General features: G+C 45.7%; 1 protein-coding gene across 3 annotated transcripts; it reads left to right on the forward strand.

The window, feature by feature from the left end:
- The first annotated feature begins 1,118 nt into the window (after window positions 1-1,118).
- On the forward strand, window positions 1,119-14,390 carry IL2RB (interleukin 2 receptor subunit beta). Of its 3 annotated transcripts, XM_090142679.1 has the most exons (11): window positions 1,119-1,289; window positions 1,449-1,522; window positions 2,671-2,768; window positions 3,070-3,196; window positions 4,840-4,942; window positions 6,112-6,220; window positions 7,159-7,307; window positions 7,975-8,146; window positions 9,881-9,977; window positions 11,282-11,366; window positions 12,795-14,390. In XM_090142679.1, exons 3-11 carry the CDS (start codon window positions 2,687-2,689, stop codon window positions 13,596-13,598), a joined length of 1,728 nt encoding a protein of 575 aa, XP_089998805.1. In that variant the 5' UTR covers window positions 1,119-1,289; window positions 1,449-1,522; window positions 2,671-2,686; the 3' UTR covers window positions 13,599-14,390. The 3 variants fall into 3 exon arrangements, with proteins under 3 accessions (XP_089998805.1, XP_031455972.2, XP_089998809.1); XM_031600112.2 differs by having other exon boundaries at window positions 1,119-1,522; XM_090142683.1 differs by lacking the exons at window positions 1,119-1,289; window positions 1,449-1,522 and adding an exon at window positions 1,531-2,540.
- Window positions 14,391-16,778: the final 2,388 nt, after the last annotated feature.

Raw genomic sequence — 16,778 nt, forward strand, 5'->3', positions numbered from 1 at the left:
CTCTCTGGCTGGACTGCCTGTGACTAAGAACCCATCCTCCTCCCACACCTTTTTTCCATTACCTGAAACCAACATCCCTTTGTTGTTACAGGAGGCCCCATCCTCCAAGTTTGTTTAGTCCTCAAAAAGGAACTGCCTGAAGACCTGGGATCTGTAATTTTGGTTGGGAGAATGTGCTGGTGGACATGTGCCTTGGCCTTGAACTGCTCTAGAAGAGAAGAGTGAAGAGCAGGGAGAGTGTTGACCACTATGTGCGTAAAAGGAGAGTCTCGTCTTCCTGCCACATACCAGTGGCTATCTTCATACCGTCCAGACCAAACAGAAAATGTGAGGTGTTGTGTTTCAGAGAATTCTATTTGTGTATGGAAAAAGAGAGGTGTGTGGGTTCACGTGTGTGCAAGTTTACTTATGAGCCAGGCAACCAGTGAGCCTACGGACTGGTGCATCTGGATTGGCTTGGGAGGGCAAGTTGTATTGGGAAGATGCCCGCAGTGAACAGCTCTTCTATTATTAACTGTTCCGTGGAGAACTGGGGGCAGATTGAGACTTAGAAGAAAATGGATGTATTTTTTGCATCCTGCTGAACGGGCTGAGCCATGTGAAGTAGGCACTGCAGTTGTTGTGGGCTAGCATAGCCTGTCTGAACTGAGAGGTTCAACTCAGAGGGAAGGGTTCTTTCTTCTGTGGCGTGAGTGGGGTGTTTTGCTGGGTAGGCACACTACAGGACAGGTGTTCCTGTGGTGTCACACCATCTGAAGTGTGAGGGTTGTGCTGCCAGCTCGCTCAGCACTGCCCTTGTTCCACTCCAGCTCTGACCCAGGATGGATCCTCTGAAACTGGGGCACTGGTGGCAACGCTGGTTTCATTCTGGTGTTACTTAGGTCAATGACTCGAGCTATTTTTCACTAAGTGGTTCATTTTGTATTTCTACAGCAGAGTGACTCCTTCCTCAGTTTCAGATTGACCTGTGCATGTATGCGGACCCTGAAAGTGAGCCTCTCTGGGTACCTGAAAAAGGAAGTTACGGGTCTCTCGATGGTGTCTGCAGAGGACAGATCTTTCTCCCTCTCTTTTACTTCCCAGTAATAGTTACAAACTGCTCCCTAGTATATCTGAGCATTGTGAGCTAACACCTGATTCTCCACCCTTGTTTCTGCACCTATTGCTTTACCAGCAGGAAGTAGGACGTGGTTTGGGGCTTTTTATTCTCGGCCTCGCTAGCCTTTTCGATACTTCGGGGCCTCGTCTCATTCTGACAAGGCAAGCAAGCAGCAGCTTCCTGTGCAAAGGTGAGAGGGAGCAGACAGAGACTGAACACACACGAGAGGAACAGCTCCGCAGCAGGCCAGCCTGTCTCCTCTCATGCCAGCAGTGCTGGCTGGTGGGTGAATGTGCTCTGAGCAGAGCTCCCCTCCAGCCCCTCTCCCTGTTCCCTGCTCCCCTCCCAGTTGGGCCAGCAGCACCTGCATCCATCTGTCCTCGTGACCCCATCCCTGGAGCACCGGGTGCCTGGAACTGGAAGGTAATGCAAGTGATGCCAGCTCTGTCCCACATGGGGGTGGCTGATCTGAGAAGTGTCTTGGATGGAGTTTCGGTCTGACAAGCTGCTTTTTGTCACTGGGGAGGGCTGAGCGCGTATTTATCTCTGTCTTTCCACAATCCTCTCAAATCATACCCCGCATCTCAAAACGACTTTGTCTGGTTTCTTTCTTTCCCTTTCTCTCCTCATTTGTCTATGAATGTGTTGTCATCCTGTTTTTCTTCCTCTGATCCTAATCTTTTATCATGACTGGGATCTATAGCATGCCTCATGCCGGCCTTTTAAAAAACCCCCAGCTCCCACTTCCCCAGTAGAGCTCAGCAGGGCTCTGCCTTGTGCCCAGCCCTGCATGTGTAGAGAGGTGAGGATGGTCCCTTCTCCTGCAGGCAGTGACAGACCTCAAGGTACGGGTATGCAGGTGGATGGGGAGGGGGGGGATGCTCGCTTGAGCACAAGCCCCATTTGTGGGGATTGGCTGCACAGGCTTTGCAGGGGTTACCTGATTGCAAAGCCTAAATTTTCTGCTATACCTGAAAGCACACCTCTTTTCAAGGCAGTGCAGGGTCTGCTTGGCAAGGATGGTGCATAATTTGTGTGCGACTGTCATATTTTATGATATGGTAAATCTTTGCCTTTCCAGAACTTGGTAAACTTCCCTGATTTTATCATTTTCCCTGTGCCAAGCAAGCCATTCAAAACCTACCTCGCAAGCCAACTTCTGGTAGTTGCAGCCCTCTCATTCAGCAGACCCCTAGTGCTTTCAGTCCCAGGACTTACCAAAAAAAGCCGCATGCAGCCACGGCAGCACTCTCTACCTGAGTCAGCAGCAGCCTGAAACAGTGTGTGCAGAGTACTGTGCACTCACACACATTTCCAGAAGACATCAGCTCTGCAAACAGCCCATCTGTGTCACTCTGTCGATGGTTTCAGTGCTGAGCAAAGCAGCACCAAAGTAGGAAAACGATGAAATGCTGAGGAAAAGCAGACTGGAGTAGAAGGGGTATGAGTTTCTGAGTGTGGAAGACAAACACTGGTTTTGAGCTCAGGGAGAGTGGATACCCAATGTGAGTTGACAACTTCTTAATTAGCACCGCTGAACGAGGTTGTGTGGGGGGTCTTCTCTCTTTCAGTGTGTCCCCAGAACAGATGAAGCCCTCCTCACTGCTTCTGCACCACCTCTGGCTGCTCAGTCTGATTCCTCTCTCGTTGGCATTGGACTCTACACAAGGTAAGAAATGATCTCATGTGTTGGTGTCATTGTTGAGTAATTCCCACGTTGTAACATATAACCAGAGGAGGCTGCATTAATGAGAGAGCTTTTAGCAACACTCCAACCTCCAAAGGCAGAGAGCAGCCAGAGGAGTGAGTGGGTCTGCCTTTCTTACCTGGAGACAGCTATCTGACTGAAGAGTCTGTCCGTAGTTTGGGATGGGGCAGAATTGTCTGGGGTTAGTGGTTGCTGCTTAATGCCAAAAGTCAAGTAATTGCTAGTTCAATCACAATGCTGTCCATCTCTTCCTTGCTGACAGGCAACTCCAGTCTCACTTGTTGGTATGACTCGAGGGCAGCTCTCCTTTGTGACTGGAAGTCAGGCAGGGACCTTGCTGATGCACCGTGCAATCTGACGATTTTATCGAAGTACGAATTTTGTGACAGGTGGGTGACTGGGAAGGCTGAGGGAAGGCAATGCTTTGAATGAAAAGTGTCCTGGAGAGAACATCAATGTAGGCTCCTTATAACAAAGCCAGGTGTGGTAGTCACACAGATGAAGGGTTTGCCTTTGAAATCTGTCTGTCTCTGACCCTGGGTGATCTGAGATGTTGGTCACTGCTCAGTGTGTGTCATCTGAGGGTTCTAAACTGCCTAGCACCACTTATATCCCAACTCTGTAATGCTGTCCTTCATTTTCCAAAAATCCTTCTTCCCTAGTAGCAACCCTCTGTATTGAAGGGCATTTTCAACAGGACAGGGGAATGTGCAAAGAAAGGGGCAGAAGGAGATGGAATTAAAGTTATATAGGGACCTTCTGCTCATTGCCAGAGTGAGATGGACATGATGGCTGCACACTGAGCAACAGTGAGTGAAAGAATATATTGTTCTCCTGTCATTTTTCATCCCTGGCCCTTATGCCTCTCTGAGTCAATGACACCCCAGAAATGGGCAGTGGAGCTGTGAAAGGTCTGGAGCACAAGTCTGATGGGGAGTGGCTGAGGGAACTGGGGTTGTTCAGTCTGGAGAAGAGGAGCTCTGGGCAGATCTTATTGCTCTCTACAATGACCTGAAAGGAGGTTGTGGTGAGGTGGGGGTCAGTCTCTTCTCCCAGATAACAACAATAGGATGAGAGGGATTGGCCACAAGTTGTGCCAGGAGAAGTACAGGTTGGATATTAGGGAAATTTTCTTTTCTGAAAGAGCAGCGCTGCAATGGCACAGGCTGCCCAGGGAGGTGATGGAGTCTCCATCTCTGGAGGTGCTGAAGAACCGTGTGGATGTGGCACTGAGGGACGTGGTCAGTGGGCACGGTGAGGAGGGCTGATAGACTAGATCGTTGTAGAGCTCTTTTCCAACTTTAATGATTCTATGATGTTTTCCTCTCCCAAAGGAGGAGGGGTAGGTATGCAGCCAGTACTGCAGCAGGGGCTGGGCTGTTTCTCTGTTGTCTTCAAGTATGACATTTTCAATAAGAAGAGTTACTGGTCTACCCAGGGATTCCCTGGGTGCCTGTCATAAGAAAAGACTAGTGTGGTTCTGGCATGGGTAGGTTGCTCCTGACTGTAGAGATGTCTCCATTGGAGTGAGATAGGCAGACACATTCTGAGGCTGGGTACATGGACCTTGACAACCAAACATGTCCTTGCCCTGTGGAATTGAATCAAAAAGTAAGGTATGCTCCTGGCTGGCTGGGATGTGACCTGGTTTGGAAGATGCCTTCTGCCTGGTATCTGAGATGCTATAGGGCTGTCAGTGGCTTGAAGGAGATGAGTAAAACCTTAAAGGGGCTGAAACTGGCAATTGTCTCCCAAATCAATATGTAGCAGAGGAGTTAGACAGAAGTTTGAAAGCCTCCTCTTATCTTTGGTTTAAAATATCTGGGATGCATTTGTTCTCCATGTGCTAGCACATAAAACTTGTCTGAGTGATGCAATGGGGAGGGACAGAGGGACTATATCCTAGCTGTAAGCTGTTCAGTGAGTATGGTAGGATGCAACATACTTTGAAAAGCCTTTAGTGTCAGATACAATCTGACTACATGTAAAACAGATTCCCCAGCTTACTGGAATACTCCTGTTTAAAACCCAGGTTACATTCTTCGTCTGAAAGATCCGAGCATTGTGCGTTACCCAAAGCAGAACACATGACTGGGCTGAGGAGATGCATCAAGATTTTCAGCAAAGACTATAATGTGAGTAATTCCTCTGGGATGCCCTGGCTAATTGTAAGGATGGTATGCCAATTTGAGGAATATAGAGTGTGACTCTCAGGAGCACTATGAAAATCCCAAGCCTTGACTGCAGTTTTGGGCTTGGGCTTGTTGTGTGTTGCCCTGTGTGGGGACTGGCTTCATTGTGAGCTGGGTCATGATGTCCTGAGTCATGTAGAAGAAGTGCAGGGTAGATTGTGTGCAGCGTCCCATATCATATTTATGTAGGTTTTGCCCCCATCTCTTCCTCTGAGGAGGAATGACCATGATCCCCCGCTCTGAAGACACCTCTAGACCTCATCTTCCTTAAAGAGTTCAGTACCATTTTCCAAATGATTAACTACTGTGGAACCTGGTAAAATGTGCCAAATACAAGGTGCAACAGCTGTACATCAGTGAAACCATTGATACAAATCCTCTGCTTATAATTCGTTATTTAAATCAGTCTCTTTTTTTCAGGCTTATTGGGTACTTCCCTCAGTCATATCCAGAAATTACTGTAATTTCTGTGTTTTCAGAAAGAAAAAATAAAATAGCTAATTCCCCTTATTGGCAGAGTCACAACGAGTTCTGACAACAGCCAAGCTTTTTTACTTTCATGCATCATATGTGAAGACAAATTGTAGGGCTGGTAAACAACCACGTAAGCTATTCTTTCAAACATGTTTTCTTTCTAATCAAGCTGTTTGGCCCATTTCTTATTCAGTTCTGTGTGATGTACATAGCTCTTTAGTATCATTGTAGAACTGTTTTCTGTCAGTTCAAGAGTTCTACTCATTTCAAAAGTAAAATTGAATACCAATGTTATCTCAATCTTACCAGTGAACATAAAGCATTTTAGTCAAAATATTTTATCTCAATAAATGTCACTTGCTGAAAGTAACTTTTTCCTGCTTAGTCAGCACATACAGCAATCCCAGCAAAATACCGTACCAAAATGCTTTGTGCCTTGCTCTTCAGTGAGCAACAGCAAAAAATGAGTAAAAAGTCTTGTTTCTTCTACTCAAAACTGAAGCTTATGCTTTTCAAAGACAAGTGTTACCCGTACTTATTGTCAAGAATTTTTAAATCTCTTATATGCAGGCAATGCTTGGAAGTATCAGTGGTTATTGATGAGGCCACTTGTTACTAATGGTAAATTTTCCTTGCAGATGCAATGCTTCACTACTTCAGATCATCTTACCATGTCTGTACACTGCCAGATTGGGGAGAATAGGTCTATACCTGCGCGACTGGAAGATTTTAGTCCACTTCAAAATAGTGAGTGCTCTTCTGTCTTGTAGTCCCTGAAGCTTCCCTATGAAGGGATACCCAATTTCTTGTCCCTGTCTACAACAATGCAACACTCAGAGCAGAGTTACCTCTTTTCATTTCCCCTGCTACAACTAGCAGTTTGACCATATTGACTCCCACCCCATTTAATATGCAGTGTCATGTCAGCCACTTCCCATCCTGCTCTGTATGTGGGACACTGATGAAAGATAACACATTGTGATAGGAGTTCTGGCTTCAAACAGGCTATGACAGCTCAGCTGACTTTCTGAAAAATACGTGCTACAAGAAGGAGAGAAAGTCTTGCTGTTCTGCCCTTCCTACAAGACGTGCTTCCACTCTCCATTAAGCCAGTTTTTCCAAGAATCAATCTGCTGACTTGATTCAACTCACTAATCTAGTCAAAAAATAATCTTCTTAGTTCTTTTTTTTTTTTTTTTTCTTTTTTGCTGGATGTGTGAGTTTATTTGGCTTGAGAAGACATCCAGTGAAGTTACTGCAATGTGAGTCATAAGATGTCATGCCTGGAATCAGGGGTTGAGAAGATTCACCCCAGACAGTCTGTGTAACTCTTGCCCCTGTGGCTGTAGCTCTCTGAAAGAGCAGCTGAGAAGAAGGTGTAAACCCAACTGTGCTCCTTTCCTGTCCATACAACTGCCTTGTGGATAACCCCATGAGATAGGATGAATGTAGTGGCCATTCTCACAGGCTACTGGAGGAGCTGCCTGTACTGTAGTCCCAAGCCTTTTGTCACCAGGGCCAGTGGGTAAAAAAGATGAACAGAGAGAAGGAACTCACTAAGGATCTCACTCAGCCATGGATGGCTCTGTGTGCCTGTGCACCAACCCAGCTGCCATGGTGTCTGACACTGGAGCCTGGTAATAGACAGTGCATTGGTGACATTCTAGCTCTCTTTCTCTTTCCAGTAAAACTGTGGCCTCCAGGAAATCTTCAGCTGTTCAGCAAAGCTAAAAACACCTACAACTTAACGTGGACCCTGAATATTTCCTCTCACTACTTGACTGGGGAGCGGCAATATGAAGTGCGGTACCGTACCACGAGTCAGTCATGGGAGGTGAGTAGACACCATACAGAACCTGGTCTTCTTTACATCACCCAGGAAATTCCTCTCAGAATGAAACAAGTTGTAGTATAGAGAATGGCTTCAAGTTGCGCCAGGACAGTTCAGACTGAATATTAGGAAAAACAACTTTTCAGAAAGAGCAGTGCTGCAGTGGCACAGGCTGCCCAGGGAGGTGGTGCAGTCACCATCCCTGGAGGTGTTCCAGAACTGTGTGGATGTGGCACTGAGGGACGTGGTCAGTGGGCACGGTGAGGATGGGCTGACAGCTGGATTTTATGATCCTTGTTGTCCATCCTTAATGAGTCTATGATTCTGTGAAGCTGGAGAGGGGCTTGCCTCCCCTCTCCTTTTTATGTGTGTCATCTGCTGCCAGTGTTTGGTAATGACATGGAAAGAGATGAGAAACTTATTTTACTTGGTGCTGTCATGAAAGAAATCCAGGTAGCTCCAGGGCACAGTTGAAAGTGATGAGAAATACAAAGCAACGGACAGGTGTCCTGTGGGATGAAAAATGCAAAGTAAAGATTTGTCCTCCAGTGCAAACAAGCAAGTGGAGGGATCTGAGACAGCTCCTCTCTGAGGGTCTTGGAAAGAACGAATACATGAGGCTGAGCCACAGCAGGATGCTAAGGATGCTCTGATTTTGTCCCTGTTCCAGGAGGCCGAGACCTTCATCATTAGTCAGGACCAGATGTGGGCACCTTTCGAAAGACTCTCCCCCAACACAAAGTACGAAGCCGCTGTCCGTGCAAAACCAGGTGCCTCAAGAACCTGCAGAGGTGTGTGGAGTGACTGGAGCAAGACAGTACTGTGGAGCACACATGTTGAAGGTAAGGATCAGAGTCTGAAGGGGAGGGGAAGAGGGAACTCAGATAAAACAAGGCAGGAGGCCCAAGGCAGGAGGCCCAAATCGGGCTGAAAATCTAGAAGAAGAGGGGTAGGAAGGATTGCATTAACTGAAGAACAATGAGATGATTGGAAAATGTCAGTTCCTCCTAATCAGTCAAGTCAGTCTGGCATAACAGGGTTTAAGCACAAAGATTCCCAGTCCCAACAGATTAAATAGCAGAGGGCAGGCAAAATTCAGAAGGTATATCGGTCAGTTCAGTGAAGACACTGATCGGTAAAATGCAATGAAACTTGAGTCTAGGAAGCAAGGTCTCATAGAGAATGAAAGAGATTTACAGGTGTATAAGTCCCTTCCAAAAAGCTCTGCTGAGAGTTGCACCAGTCATTATCATGAACCACAGCATGGTGGACACCTACAGCCTTGTAATACGAGGCTCTGAGCAAGCCTCTTTAGTGAGTCATGGGCTGTGGTCTCTGCCACATCTTTCCTGGAAAACAATCTGCTAGAAGTTACTCCTCTTCACGTCACCCTGCTCTGTCCCTGCCCAGTCCCTCCCTGTTGTTCCTGGTGCTGATATAAACACAGGAGCTATGTTTAGAAAGGGCATTGCGTTGCTGCGGAGATCAAATTTTGACAGTGTGTGATGTCAATGAACAGGATACAGCCGCAACCAGTTGTCATAGCAACCAAGACCCAAAGATAACCAGGGTACCAAAGGCAGAGGAGACAGAGTGATCTGAGTAGTGTCTCAAGGACGGGCAAAGAAAGGGCTTTCTAAAACTGTCTCCTTTCATATCTCTCTGCTTCCTCACAGAAAAGCTGTGCAGGCCCAGAGCAAGGGGCCTTAGGGATGGAGGGAGATGGGGGTGGCAGGCAGAGGAGCCAGGCACCAGAACAGCATGATCAGGCAAAGGTGCCTTGGGGAGATGTGTGAAAGAGGCAGATTAAAAAAGTTGGAGATGATGCCAGAAAAGATTGAGGAATGCTGGCAGAGCTAGTAATGAGGAAATTCACTGACTTTGTCCCATTATTACAATTCAAGTATCAAAATTAGCACGTGGTGTAAGCTGTAGCCTTCTGAAAGCTTTCCTCCAGATATCCAAAGGAAGAGGCTAAGCCCTTGACTCCAGCCTTGTTCATCCTTGGCCCTGCTGCCCTCTAACCCAGACCCATGAACCCCATGAGTCCCCACTGACTCATAATGCTCTTTGAATTCCACAACCCCTCTTAAAATGAATATAGGACTCCCTGCTTCCTTTTGCAATGAATAGGGCAGGATGTTGAGCACTTCTACCAGTGGACTGTGGCACTTCATCCATGGCAGTCCTCAGCTGTGGTGCTGTTATGAAGAGGGAGTTCCAGCTGTTTAGCGAGAATTACCTATTAAACCATGTCAAGCAGACACTGAAACCCATCAGTGCTCCAAGGCATCCTACACAACAGAGAAGAACTCATTTATCTGACCTATATACTCAATTCTGTTCTATTCAGTTCTATCCCATCTCATTATAATTAGATTGTATTATATTACACTGCAGTATATTATATTGTTATTATTATATTTTATTATTATAATTAACAACACATCATATAATAATAATATGGAAAGACTTAGTTTGATCAGTCTGAATAGCCATGGATGTGCTGTAGCTCCAACGTCCAGAACCCTGGCTAAATGTTCGTTGCAACTCCCTCTTTGTTTTCTATCCTGCAGGAACATCCCGGCCAGTCCTGCCAGCGATTATAGTGAGCACATGCATCTTTGTGATCATTGGGTCTGCCTTCCTTATAAACTTACGGACCCCAAGATGGTAAATGAGAATCAGTTTTCGTGTTTGCTGCTCTGCTGCATATTTTGTGTCTTTCATATTCTTGTTTATTTTTTAACAAGCATTACTCAGCATACAGAGAGACACATATTATTCATGTCTCAGCATTTTGAGGTGAGATTAGAAATGGCTTCAGGATTTCTCTTCTCAGGACAGGAACAGAGAAACAGGGCACTAATCCTAAAATTGTAGAATCATTAAGGTTTGAAAAGACCTCTGAGATCACCCAGTCCAAACATCAGCCCACCCCCACCATCCCACTAACCATGTTCCTCAGTGCCACATCCACACGGTTCTGGAACACCTCCAGGGTGACTCCACCACCTCCCTGTGCAGCCTGTGCCACTGCAGCACCAAATGATACTGGTGGCAAAAATGTTCTCAGGGAAGAAGGCAGCAGAAGTTGAGATGGTTTCTTCGTAAAGAAAGGAGAAAAGGTTTTAACTTAAGATGGACATAAGTAAAATCACTGCTCATTGTGCTCTGCTTTGAGTCGTAACAAAAAGGTGAGGAAGGACTAGCTATATGGCACGCAGGGAGACAAAGAGACCTATCTCCACAGAGTGTGATTAACTTGTGGATTTGGATGAAGGATAATGCTGAGGTAAGATGCAAGGAAGGATTAGACATGCATGAATAAAAATAGCATCTGCAGTGATGTAAGTTTGTATTCAAGTGATGCTAGTTTATATTTAAAAACTAGCAAATTCTCATGCTTCAAGAGTGCGTTGATTGTCTTCAGAGGTCAGAAGGCTGTCTTCTCTGAGCATCCCACAGCAATGCACCAGCAATGTGCTAACAGGATCAGCCAACCTCTTGGAGGGACTGAGGAGCAAATGATATCACTTCATGCTGCCTCAAGTGACAACACATTGGTTCCAGTAAAGCGGAGGTCATTCTACTGTTGATTGGCATGCTCACATGGGCTTGCACATCACTAAGTTCCAGCTGTATCGTTTGGTGAGGTCCTGTTCATGTCATGTGGTTAACTGAGTTATTGTGGTGTGAGCAAAGAGACGGACATCTTGCAGTAGCTGGGCTGTGGAAACAAGAGACCTTTTCAGACCTAGAAATGAGCAGAGGGCAATGGAAATGCTAAGGAGACCACCAAGGTTAGAGAAGGCTGTGAACTGTTGGTTGTGAGCCTTTGGGATCACTCTTATACTTTACCTTTTCCCCACATCAAGGTAGTACGCATGAGCTGCAGTGCTCCTCCACCACCGCAGTGCCAGAGAGGTTAGGATCAGGCCCTACTTCATTTCTCAATCTCCTTCTCTTTTCTCAAGGTTTAAGAAGATCCTGAAGATTCACATCCCAGATCCTGAGAAGTTCTTTCCCCCACTCATCTCTGTTCACGGAGGCGACATTCAGGTACGGGAAGGGTCCAGGTGGTTATTAGGGAGAAATGAGGGAGAGGATGGTCCAGTTGCATGTGCTTCGGGCAGACATCGGGTGCGTGGACCTACATGTGCACACACACAGCCCATGTGTCTGCAGCACCAGATGCTGGGTTCTCTGCTTGAGTTTTATTTTTTGACCTAAAACCTGACACCCGGTTGATGCATCTCTGATTTCAGAACCGAGAAACGGCAAACCACGCAAACCTCAGCATGCTGATCCCCTAATAGGACACCCTGAGAAAATAAAAAGAACTTGTGGGAGGCAGCTTGGCCTCTCAGGTCCCCTTCCAGCCTGCTTCTTTCCCTCCACCTGTCCCAGACTGCCCAGATCTTCACAGATTTTCTGCTTTCTCTCCCTTCTTCTGGCTGCAGGCTTTACCTCTACTCTTGATGTTAACTGCCATTATTCTGGATGATATTCAGCCATATTCTACATTCTTCTTTCTTTTCCTTTCCTTCCCCACCCCGTCTTTCTCCTCTTTCTCCCTTCCTCAGTTTCTTCTTGAATATGGGCAGCTGCAAGGAGACAATTACCATTCTCTGCAGCTTTAAAGGGAGCATCAGATGCAAGACTGGGAGGTGGTCCCATGAGCAATCTCACTTTAAGAAGGATGGAGACAAAATGCAGAGGATCCATAGGACAGCAAAGCTTTGGAAAAGCCAAGTGCAAAAAGCCTCTGAAAGCTAAACTTAGAAGGGAAGAGTGCCATAGAGGGAGGTGCAGTGGGCATCAGAATCACTTTCTCAGTGTTGAAAAAAACTAGAAGAATTTGCTTTACTGACCATAAATGAAATTAAGTTGGATATTATCAAAACCGGATTATTTATAAGGATAACGGCACACTGCAGGATGTAACAGGATGTAACTTGTGGTGAATGTAGAAGTCCAGTCACAATCAAATTGGAAGATCAGTTCAGACAAGAGAGCTGCATGCAGCCATGTAGAAGTATTAAAAATTGGTTCAGTTCCTAGGAATAGATTGCATGAGACATAGCTGAGTACTGCTTTCTCTGTTTCCACCTCCACTCCTCATTCCAGTCTTGTCATTTTATCTTTTTCCTTTCCTCTCATCTCCTGTCCTCTCCTCTCTCTTCCCCTCTCCTCTCTTCTCTCTCCTTTTCTCCTCACCTTTCCTTTTAGTCATTCCTCCTCAATTACCTCCAGAAATCTCAAAGCAGGTTTGCAAGATCTGCTATTGATTTTATAGTGACAGAAAGATATAGTGCCTTGGTAACACTGCAATTGGGACAACACAGACATGGATTTCGGTATCCCCAGTTCCAATTGTTTGGGCAGAGAAAAGGACACTTAATAGCTCAGAAGGTTTGTTGAGCTTTGTTTCTCACTGTGTTATACTTTGAGCATAACAGTCTCTCTCCTGTGTTTCTTTCCCATCAGAAATGGCTTTCCTCCCCATTCTCCACATCTTCCATGTGTGTGAACAGTACAGCCCCAGAAATCTCAATGCTGGAGGTGATGCAGAAGAACGATCAGGAATCCCAACCTTCTAAGGGAACTTTGGCACCTGATCCTCCCTCAGAAACCAGTGGACACTCGGTGTCCAGCTGCTTCACCAACCAGGGCTACTTCTTCTTCCACCTTCCCAACTCCTTTGAGATCGAGCCCTGTCAGGTCTACTTCACATACGAGCCTTTCACCCAGGAGAGCAGTGGCAGCGAGGACAGTGAGACTTGCCGTGATCTTCCATCCCCAGACCTCTGCACACTGGCAGAGGACATGCCAGTGTTGCCCTACAACTTTCTCCACTGTATAAATGGGATCCAGGGCTTCCAAAATATCTCCTTCGTGGCAGAGACACAAGGTGAAGCCCAGTGGGCCGTGGCTTCCCTGACAAGAGCAAGCACCTCACCAACACCAGTTCTGAGGCAGGATGAGCAGATGACTGACAAAGCAGCTTTACAACCTGCTGAGGCCCCATGCCAGGTGGACATAGACTTTCCTGACTCACCAGACCTGCATGACAACAATACTTCTGATGTATCAAGTGGGAAAGCAGGCCCTCCAACTGATCCCAGTACTCCAGCAGCAAATGATAACTCTTCCTTTTCTCAGCCTACAACTCTAAGGCAAACCCAGGATGAGGATCTTTGCAGAACAGCCTTTTCCAGCCAAGTGCCAAACACTGGTGCCTACCTTTCTCTTAAGGACCTCCAAAGCCAATACAGTCATGGCTCTGTTTAGGATCACGTGGGGGAAGTCTACAAGCATAGGAAAGACCTTCTATGCGGGGAAGACTAGATGGACATTTCTCCTTTTCAGTGCATGAATGTAGTCTCCAGTCACTGAACCACTGGAACTGTTCTTTAATGAGGCTGGAGAACAGAGTTACTCTAGAGAGATGCAAAATTGCGGAAGGAATAGGATGGACAAGGTGTAAATTCATAGATGGGGCTGATGACAAAATACATGAAGACATCTCTTCTTGACTAACCAAGAGTGTCTTTTATTTTTTTCCTATGATGTTCTTCCTCATTTCAGGTTTTAATCAAAGTACATTTTAAGCTGTTCACTCTAGTTTTAAACTCAGGTTCTTAGATTAGCTCAGAGCCATAGCTGTGTCAGCTGTCTAAGCAGTGCAGTGTAAAAAGAAATCCCCATTATTGGGTTAAAAATACGGGGGAAATCCCCTCCCCTTCCACTTTCTCCCCCAAGTCTGATGATGGCAGTAAAAAGAACACACACAATTTCCCATTCTTGCTGCAATATTTTTCATGAAATCGAAAGCCTCTCTGCTCTTCTGGCAAAATACCATTATTTGACTACAATAAGCTGATTGCAGAGTAGTTCATTCCACATCCTGTATTAGTGGAAAACGTCGTAAAGGTGCTGCCCATTCCTTCCATTGCTCAGGGGAAACCATTGTCTAGTTAGAGGCAAAGATATGGTAAATGAGCCCAGAAAACTAGCTTACAAATCAGCAGCTTCATTGAAAAGAAAACTTCAATCCACTCACCAAAAAAATAAAAATAAAAATGAAGACTGAAAAGACTACTTTTTTTCTTTTCTTTGCATTTGCTGATCTGGGTTGATAAACAGCAATAACACAGAAGAGAAGCGCTAAGGCAGAGCGAGACATGCTGTTCTGCTTCCATCCATCCTTGCATTCAACATCTGTACTGTTTGTCTCTTCTCTTGCCATGTTTCTGGACTACTCAGAAATGGGAAAATACCAACATATTGCTACAGATCTTTCTTCTAAGATCAAAAACTTTCAAGGTTATCAAACCTCCTGGTACTTTTTCCACCCCTTTGAGAATCACCTTAAAAGAGCTGCTCAAGGGACTTGATCCTGCCTACAACAGAGAGGGCTGGGGCAACCCTTATCCTCTGCTCATCAGTTTCTTCACCTGCCTCAAGATGTAGACTGACCCTTTGCCTCCAGGACATATCAGGTGAAGAATATCCCCACAGCTTCCCAGATGAGCAAGCACAAGATTTGCCTAGCTATTTGCTGTGCTTTGGGATTCTTTCCAGGTGGAGCTCAAAAGGAGACATTGAATCCCTTGCCTCAACAGGCAAATTGATATCTTACATAGGCCAAGGATCCCAGTTGTACTGATGGTTCTCCTGTCCCTATGTAGACATAAGCTTCATAATTACTCTTGCTGCTATGATGAGTATAAAAATCTACCCCTTTTTCCTCTTTGTAAATAAAAGAAATATTAAGGAATCTACAGTGTTTTATTTGGTGTTGAGGTGGGACACCTAAAAGATTTTCTAAATATGGGACTAGGTAAAGCTTGGTAAAGATGGGACAAACGTACCTTTAGCCCTCTTGCTCCTCCCTTTCTCAAGGCACACCCCCACCTAAAACAGGGGGTATTTGCACTGTGTGGGCAAGTGGCTTTTGAAGTCAGGGCAAAGAAAGGGGATGTATCAAAAGATATTTGCCTGGGGGACACAGCTGCAAGTAAACCATCAGAAGCCCTTCGTAGTGAATGGCATTTCCCCTATGGACTTCAGCAGGTTCTGAGTCAGCTCCAACATTCAGGCAAAGAGGAGCAGGGTCAGACTGAAGTTTTGAGGGGGAGATGCACCACTTCACAGGTAGCCAAGGTTAAGAAAGAAGGAAAGATGTGCTAGCCACAACAAACACAGAAAGTTTGCGATGCTGCCATAAGAAGGAGGCAGTTTTACCTCTGCCCAGAGAGCAGAGCTGGAAGTGAATCCTGCTGTGGGGCCCAGAGGACCATCCTGCTGGTTCAGTACTTTTCCTCCTTGTGAAAATGCTGACAGCTTTCGAACGGGCAAGCTGTTAGCACTGCATTAGCAGCCACACTGGGTGTGAATGTGTGACACTCTGTGGCAGGAAGCGCTCAACATAAGATCTGTCGATAACTGGACCTTTCTTCCAGGAAGACGAGGTCATGTGGTCTCGTATGTGAGTAACCCAGGTTGTGAACACCAGTGACACAACACACTCAGTGATATGGGGCCCTTTCTTTTCTGGGTCCCCGAGAGCTCTCTGGAAATATCACAGGGGCAAACGTTCCCCTCCCAAGCTGATGTAAACACACAGTGCAAGTCAGACCACAGACAGATGACAATGTCCATCAGTACCAGAGTCATACCAAAACTGAACAGCAGTTCAGCTAACAGTCACAGACACCAGCCCTCTCTTCATCTTAAGCCTGGAAGTAACAAAGATAGCTGTCACATCTCTCACCCCCCCTCTTTCCAAAATATTTGCAACTTCACAATCAGCCACATCCCACATTCCTCCTGTTTGTTGGTTGTTTTGTTTTTATTTTGTTTCTTTTTTGCTGTGGGGAAGCAGAAAGTAAAGAGTATTTGCAATAAAGGAATTCCTCTGAAGTCAAATCTGATCAAGGTTTTGGGTCCTTGGTTGATTCAAAAGGCTGTGGTGATAGATGTGGTATGTTTAGATAGATCAGATTGAAATACTGTGTATTTTGTTCTTCTGAAAACACCAGAGAACGAAGGTGCTTCTTTCCAGGAAAGATGGATACAAAAAAGTAAGATCTCTGGCACTGGGAAATACCCTCAGGTGGGTTCTGACCCACTGTGGCAAACTCTCGTAATGTAAGTTTTGGAAAGCCATACATACACACTTAGAGATACAGCTATTCTTCAGTTATCTAGAGAAATTTTGGCTCAGAGACATTTCTGAAAGTGCAATCTTGTCACTTAAATCTCTTAAACAGTTCTGAAAGCATTTCTTATTGTCATTGCATGCCTCAGTTTCCCATATGTGCGGCAATGGCTTAGTCAGGATAACCACATTGACACGTTCCCAGTCAAAAGCTTCAGGTTTCATCTACGCTTAACATTTTTTCTACTAAAACCCACCACAAGGCTACTACAACAGTGATGATGGGAAGAAACCCAACCTGACTGTGT

Source organism: Phasianus colchicus, chromosome 1, assembly GCF_987193195.1.
Source record: "Phasianus colchicus chromosome 1, bPhaCol1.hap1.1, whole genome shotgun sequence".
In the NCBI taxonomy this organism is placed as follows: Eukaryota; Metazoa; Chordata; class Aves; order Galliformes; family Phasianidae; genus Phasianus; species Phasianus colchicus.